The sequence below is a fragment of the Pseudophryne corroboree genome, chromosome 4 (assembly GCF_028390025.1).
Source record: "Pseudophryne corroboree isolate aPseCor3 chromosome 4, aPseCor3.hap2, whole genome shotgun sequence".
Classification (NCBI taxonomy): Eukaryota; Metazoa; Chordata; class Amphibia; order Anura; family Myobatrachidae; genus Pseudophryne; species Pseudophryne corroboree.
In genome coordinates this window covers 256,675,938-256,684,214 of record NC_086447.1, presented here as the reverse complement: position 1 = coordinate 256,684,214, position 8,277 = coordinate 256,675,938, and the positions used below count along the sequence as shown (strand labels likewise).

At 44.0% G+C, this 8,277-nt stretch overlaps 1 protein-coding gene across 7 annotated transcripts in view; it reads right to left on the bottom strand.

Annotated features, from left to right (window-relative positions):
* Positions 1 to 4,057: 4,057 nt before the first annotated feature.
* Positions 4,058 to 8,277, bottom strand: part of MED12L (mediator complex subunit 12L) — a 1,138,385-nt gene continuing 1,134,165 nt past the window's right edge. For all 7 annotated transcript variants that reach the window (XR_010175887.1, XM_063916058.1, XM_063916059.1 and 4 more), the window contains one exon: positions 4,058 to 4,371. Coding sequence is in view for 6 of the 7 variants with exons in the window: in XM_063916058.1 (XP_063772128.1) it covers positions 4,319 to 4,371 (53 nt within the window). In the remaining variant the exon portion in view is untranslated. The remainder of the gene's footprint in view (positions 4,372 to 8,277) is intronic.

Below are 8,277 nucleotides of genomic sequence, written 5' to 3'. Positions count from 1 at the left end.
CTGATTAGACAGATAAATCTTTAGGTGTGTACCCACCTACGCTTTTATATGGTCACACAAATCCACAGTGACTTCTGATATTCATTCATTTACAAGAGACATTATAATTTCCCATATATACTTTAGTGCACACATATCCTCACTTTCACATCCACCTGATCCCTGGCAAACATCGCTGTATAACCATATCATATAGCCCACCAAGAACTTTGCAATCTGGTGGACCATTATGCAATAGATAACACCTTTCCTTGAATCCATGCCTATTTCCCTATAAATTGTAAGATTAAGAGCAGGGCCTTCTTACCTCTATGTCTGTCTGTTATTACCCAGATTTGTTCTATCATTGTTGTTTGCAATTGTAAAGCACAACAGAATATGCTGCGCTATATAAGAAATTGTAAATAAATAAATATTGCTGGTGCAATGCAGTGTTGTTCAGATCTTAATCAGTAAGGGGGGAGCAGTCACTATTTACCGAACCTGGCAAAGGTTATGTGTTATCTCCTGATTGCTATAATGTGGCGATAGAGGAAATAATGCTCCATTGTACAGTAATTCAAGATTTTTTACATTTTAATGTACTTTCTCTAATTTTTCTGGTTATTCTCTCCTTTAATTTGTGCAGAATCTGCACTGGAAGCTGAGAAAAGGTCGGCGTTCTGAGTCAGATGCAATACCAATATTCACACAAAATAGTTGTGTCGTCTGTGCATGTGTCTAAGTCACATCCGCGCATGCATGCCAATTTTGTTCGTATAGGGCGGCAGTACAGATTTGGACGCACAATAGCAAAATGTAAGGGGCGTTCCTAGACAGTGACTGGGAGGTAACAGGGATAATGCTGGCGTATCGCTGAAAGTGGCTACATACAGAGACACAGCTGCTCACATAGGAAGCCATAATCAGACAGAGAAGATTCACCTGCCATAGCGCTGGTGCGATCGATGGTGCATCTAAAGACACACTAGACGGTAATGCAGCTTATATAGACGCTGCCAATGGGCGTCTCAGTTCTTGCATATTGGGACGCCCGGCTGTACACCAGGAAGGGCTTTGTCACGGCATTAGCATAAAGATCCGGACGCTACCGCGGCAAAAGACCCCTCTGCGTCTGACTCAGAATCTGCCCCTATCCCTTTGGCCCAATGATCGTTTAGCTGTTCTGGTTATCGCCACTGTCTATTGACAGTCTTGTTTAGAGGGAGACACAATACACACTCTATATTAGATCTATCACCACGACAAACCATGTCTTCAGATATGATAGTGAGAAAATGGGTATTTTAATGAAATCGCTAGAACCTGCGGTCCTATAAATTTGGCTAAAACAACTGCCTCAGGTTCCCTCATTATAAAATTAACCCAAGGTTTGTGCTACGCATGGACACATAGAGCAAGGTGCTGTGGGGGACGGCCACACACACAGTAAGGTGCCGGCAGGGGGGGAGGGAGAGCAGCAGGCAGTCACGTAGTAGAGCAAGGTGGCGGGGGGCGCACACACACAATAAGGTGCCAATGTTGCGGAGGAGGGGGAGGATGCTGCAGCCGGACACATAGAACAAGATGACGGGAGGGATGGGGGGAGGTCCGGCTGCAGAAAAACGGCGGGAGGTGCTGTGGCTTCAGAGGGGGAAGGTACCACTTTCTGAAAAACTGTCTTCTCAAAAAGACCACTTTTTGGGAAGTGAGAATTTTGTGATGGGGACATAATGAATTTTTTCATGATGAATATGGCCCATAAACACTTATTCCAAATCAATAAAATGAAACATAAAATAAACATATATTTTGTAACAGTCATGGCTTTAAAACTTCTAAAACATTTCATATGAAATCAATGATCACGTTACACCAGCTGACATGAGGGGATGCAGTTAAATTGCCGGCTGTCGTGATCCCAGCATTCAGGATACCGACGTCGGAATCTCGACTACTGACAATGCCTTCAGCCTGAATCCCGGCTCACAGGGGCTATTCCCACTCGTGGGTGTCCACGACACCCATAGAGTGGGAACAGAACCTGTGGCAAGGGATGCCGTTCTCTGTATACTGACGGCTGGCATCCCGACCGTCTGTATTTCATACTGATCCCAGCATGAGAGCTATGATCTGGAGTGCTAGGGATTTTCTGGATCAGCAATTTATGGCTTCAAGCCTAAATACAGTAACTTACAGTTTAAAGGGAACATTGTCACTGACGGGTTTAAATATAAGAGGTCCCATATTGTATTACTGTTTAGGAATAATATCCTCTTCCACTTACCTGACACATTCTGGTATCCTGTCCCTATGTCTTGCTGAACCTAACAACAGCATACAGTGGGCCGAGTTTCAGAAGGTGAGAGATTTATAAAGGTTTTTCAGTTTTTATGTTTTGTTTTTTTAAAGTGGCAATCATTTACACTGCAAAACCAGGTTGATCTTGCTGTGTAAATGATTGTCACTTGAAAAAAAAAAACAGCAAAACCTTACCAAATCTCTCACTTTCTGAAACTCTCACTCTTTTACATTTGGCCCCCAATCTTCTCTCCTATACATCGCCAGGGTCAGCAGGACCCTTTATTCATTTTTATATTTTTATCTCGGAATGTTAAAGCAGTAACAGATGTGACCTTTCTTCTTATTTCAAAAGTTTGAGAATGCTTACAAAGTTACTACAGGTTGAGTATCCCATATCCAAATATTCCTAAATACGGAATATTCCGAAATACGGACTTTTTTGAGTGAGAGTGAGATAGTGAAACCTTTGATTTTTGATGGCTCAATGTACACAAACTTTGTTTAATACACAAAGTTATTAAAAATATTGTATTAAATGACCTTCAGGCTGTGTGTATAAGGTGTATATGAAACATAAATGAATTGTGTGAATGCAGACACACTTTGTTTAATGCACAAAGTTATAAAAAATATTGGCTAAAATTGCCTTCAGGCTGTGTGTATAAGGTGTATATGTAACATAAATGCATTCTGTGCTTAGATTTAGGTCCCATCACCATGTTATCTCATTATGGTATGCAGTTATTCCAAAATACGAAAAAATCCGATATCCAAAATACCTCTGGTCCCAAGCATTTTGGATAAGGGATACTCAACCTGTACTTGCCAGGGAGGTGTAACCAGGCCCCCCAAGATAGCAAGGCACAGGACACAGCTTCTGCATAGGTTATCGGCAGTGTCAGACTGGGACATGAAGGGCCCACCGGGGTGGATGTTGTTGTTGTAGTAGTAGTAGTAGTAGTAGTAGTAGGGGCCCATGTTTAGGGATGTGGCCAGTCTCCAGAGGGGATGTGGTCAGCTGCCACAGATACTTGGCTAACCATTAGAGAATGGTTATAATGTACCAGACTAATAATAGTAATGCACTGTCCTGTGCAGTATAAGGTAACATGTATAATGCACAGTTGGAACCTGATCCCTAGAGGAGAAGTTGGTGCCCCATGCAGTGAGGGTCTCCTCTGTACCCCTGTTGGCCAGTCCTACCCTGGCTACTGCTGTTTCCCCCACCACCACCACCACACACACACATACACACACACACACACACACACACACACACACACACACACACACACACACACACATACATACACACACACACACATATACACTTTGCTAAGCTCCCTAGCTCAGGATCCTGACAGTTCTCCTGACAGCCTTAAAAACTACACTCACAGTACTTTAAAATATTAAAACAAGCCTTGGATAAATAAATGACAACTGCTGCATGTACTATGCTTGGCATAAATCTGCTGTGAAAATGATCCCTGAGACAGGCACGTGTAATGTGGCGAAGCAATGGACTGTGCTGTAATCTGTAGGCTGTGCAGTGCAGATAATATAGATTGATGATTGTAGTTTCAGCAAAGTAATAGCATTAAAGTTGCAAAACACCATACTATCCCAGTGAATCTAAAGAGCAAAAGAGGTGGATACGAACAGTATATTAACACCAAAAAAAACATTATAAACTACCTATGAGCTTATAAAGTTAATATAAATAATTATAAACTTTACACACAAAAAAGAAACAAGTATCAATAGACACAAAAAGTTCTCACTGTTTAGCTGTAATTTGGTCCGGTGCAGTTGTACAGTCAGCAGTCTAATCCGCAATGTCCTTTGTCCTTATTGTTATAGTAGCAAGAAATCAATATAAACAGGCCTGGTGTTCAGTAGGCCGCAGAGTAAACAAAGCATCAAATACAGACTAACTATTGTGCAGCTATCCACACACTCAGTACAATCATATAACTAAGGCTTTCCAAATGATACAGTGTAAGAAGAACAAAAGTCAAGACTTGTGTGTCCGGGTTTAGAAACTGGAAGGATCTCCATATAAATGTACTGCTTGTTGGGGCTGGTTACCTGTGTGATAAACAGAAAACACAAATATAACATGTCACATAAGCACAATAACCATTAGGAAGGGCATGTTATACTATTACATGAATGCTATTATATTTCTTAGGGATTCAGCTCTTGACAATGTCCATAACGTGGCGACGGTTTGTCGCCAGGATGATCGTAATGCGGACACTCCACAGCCACCAACATTGCCAAATAATTTTGTGCCACCATAATTTTTGTAGATGTGCGCAGCTGAACATCATGGCTCATGGCGGTACACTGCTGAGAATTTAGTTCCCCCTTAAGTTTAGATGACTTATGGGGTAATTCAGAGTTGATCGCAGCAGCAAATTTGTTAGCAGATGGGCAAAACCATGTGCATTGCAGGGGGGGCAGATATAACATGTGCAAAGAGAGATTTGGGTGGGGTGTGTTCAAACTGAAATCTAAATTGCAGTGTAAAAATAAAGCAGCCAATATTTACCCTGCACAGAAACAATATAACCCACCCAAATCTAACTCTCTCTGCAAATGTTATATCTGCCCAATGCCCCCCCCCCCCCCTGCAGTGCACATGGTTATATCTGCTCCACCTGCAGTGCATGCTGCCTTTTTTTGCAGCTATGCGATCGGGTTTGAACAGCACATGCGTGCAGGCCGGACAGCGATGGATTCTACGAAAAAAGCAATTGCATCGGCGATCGCAAGAAGATTGACAGGAAGAAGGCGTTCGTGGGCAGCAACTCACCGTTTCCAGGGAGTGTCCAGGAAAACGCAGGTGTGCCGGGCCGTTTCCAGGGAGGGTTCCTGATGTCAGCTCCGTTCAGGATCATCACAGTGGCTAAGTCCTGAGCTGGGCAGAGGCTGCACAAGCATTCGTACCACTGCACAGTGATTACCCCCTCCCCTGTAGGCGGCGACTACCTGATCGCTGCAGTGCAAAAAATAGCCTGCGTGCGATCAGGTCTGAATCACTGCCCTGGTTTTGTCCAACTACTAACAAATTTGCTGCTGCGATCAACTCTGAATTACCCCCTTTGTCTTACTACTCTACATTTGTATCCAATCTTGCTAATGCTTACATCAGGCATTTTCAACCAGTGTGCCATGTCACACTAGTGTGCTGCAACCAGTTGCAAGGCGTGCTGTGGAGCCAGAGCCGCTTCCTGCACCTTCAGACTGAACTGTTGGCCCGGGCTCTTCTTAGAGGATCAGTCGTGCTCCGACCGTGACCTATGCTTTGAAGATACGGCGGTGTGATATCATAGGTCACGGCAACTGTGTCTCACCACCCAGCCAGCGCACCCACCTGTATACACATCTTCTAGTTCCCGCCTGCATACACAGCTTTCCTTGCCCACCCACATCCACACCTGTCCGACTGCCCCCTGCTCAGTATTCGCAGCACTCCACTATGAACAACCCCCGCCACTGAGGGTCAGGGAGGAGGACAGCTGACCATTAGGGGCTAATATTTGTTATTTTATTTCTCCTGTGGGGAACAATAGGATTTATGTGGGGAGAAATGTGATTGATTTATGTGTGAGCAACATGATTTATGTGGGGAGCAATGGGATTGATTTATGTGGGGAGCAATCGGATTTATGTAGGGAGCAACATGATTTCTGTGGGGAGCAATGTGATTGGCCTACACAGAAAAAACAATGTATGTGTGGATTTTTTTTTATTTTTTTTACTGTGAGGGCCAATGTGTGTTTTTTGTTTTATTCTGTGGGGAACTGATGGTGTGCCTTGGCAATTTTAAAATACTGTTCCGTGTGCCGCGAGTAAAAAAAAGGTTGAAAATCACTGGCTTACGTGATCACATACATTCTCAAAATCATTGCAAAAATGGGAAAATATCTTTGGACCAGTTGCAAATTACAAATTGTTGTACTTCGTTAAAAATTACCTCAGCACATGAAAACATTCCATTTACTCCACATAAGATGTTTCTATTCCTGTGTATGGTAAATGGGTAACAATAGATGTTGCCTCCTGAGGACTGTGCTTTATTATTAGCATTTTACTCTAAACTTACATCCAATATGGATAAAATGATGCCTCATAAATACAAGTGAACTGTTGGAAAAGATGTATAAAGCACAAGAAGATTTGGGAGACCAGTGTGAAAGGTGCTGAACAAAAACATGATTGGACAGAAATAAGTGTAATTCACAGTTCTTACTGAAAAGAGCAGTAAATGTGTAAATAAACACATTTACAGGGAGAATGAACTGTCCCACAGGTTACCATGTAATCCCAGTGACACACATACTTACCAAATAAAACAGACCTGCTGCTGAGGAAATCTAAACTGTGAGAAACCCAGATGCATGAATGCTAAGACGCTCTGCTGAGACCACTACTTCTCTATGTGGGCTCTGGATCCTTACTCCTAGACATACTCATTTATATTGCAGGTTTTACCAGAAATATTAAACTCTAGCTGTTACCATTGCACATTTACATCATTCTGCGCTCCCCCCGACCCCCAGCCAGCCCCTCGGTATTATGGTTGGAAGAAAATGGCTTGGACAGCAGAGAAGGAAGACAGACAGAAAGCGGCACCAGATTCTGGAACAGATCTCAAAATGACTCCTGCAACGTGCTCTGAGTGTGGCAAACTGTGGCACTAACAAAAGAATTGTCCAGAATGACAAAAGACAGTGGATTGTTTGGTGGTACAATTGGGCCCTGCGTGTCACGATCCGGGTATCTGGACGCCATTACCTGCCGTTTAGGTGTCTTCTGAGACTGGCCCAGCGTTCCAAGTCCGGATCTCATCTGTGTCAACACTCTGCACATCCCTCCTGTCATTCTGAGACACTACCACAGCGGCGCCATGTTTGAATCCAACATGGCGTCTCCCGTCCTCCGCCGCCGTTACTGTGTTATTGCTGCAGGTTCTCAGAATCGTGTATCATGCCTGCCGCGGCCTCTGCTGCCCTCCAAGTGTCTCAGCATATAATTGTCATCTGGCGTCTCCTGTCCTCCGCGGCCGGCGCCGCCATTATCATTATGTTTGCACATTTCATTTCAAACCAGTTTTCCCTCCAGGTTCCAGCATGGGCGCAGCCATGTTGGATTTAATCACATGCTCCAATTCCTCCAATCCACCATCTCTGGAATCTGCATAATTGCCCAGCCAATGCCTGCATAGCAGCAGGTATAAGTATCCTGTGTCTGGGCCAGATAGATGTCAGTGCTTTGAATGTCATACCTTGTTCCAGTCTCTCTCTTCTGTGGTTTGTTTCTCCAGGTTCCAGTTCCTGTCTCCAGCATCCACAAAGAGACCCGCACCTGCTTTCCATCTTGCGGTGCAGCCTGACTCTACAGTCTTCCGTGGCTGTCCAGTTTCCAGCTATCTACAATCTGTTTCCAGCAGCCAGCTTTCAACAGATTTCAGCTTCTACTAAACACCGGTGCTGATCCAGCGGATCCTATCTTACCAGCAGTATCCACTACCACCGGTAATCATTTATCAGCTATTCAGTTTCTACGCTCCCTAGCATCTCACATCATTCACTCTGTGTTCATCACCTGGCTGGTTCCATCCAGCATCCACTCCGTGACTTTAGTACCTGGCTGATTCCATTCAGCATCCACTCTGTGTTCCATCACCCGGCTGATTCCACTCAGCATCCACTCCGTGTCTTACCACCTGGCTGGTTCCATCCAGCTGATACAGCAGCATACTCAAGTTACAGATTCACCTGTTACAACTACTGGCATGTTCCTCGGCTATCTCCACTACTACAACCAGGCCTGGTAAGGTGATTCCATCAAAGGACTTTTACATCTGTTCTATACCTACCAGTGCTCTGAGATACCTCCTATGGTTATGTGATCCAGGAACTGTGTTATTTGCCACTGTCTTTGATTTACTTTGAATGCTGCTTGTCATTTCACGGAGTCTGTTAA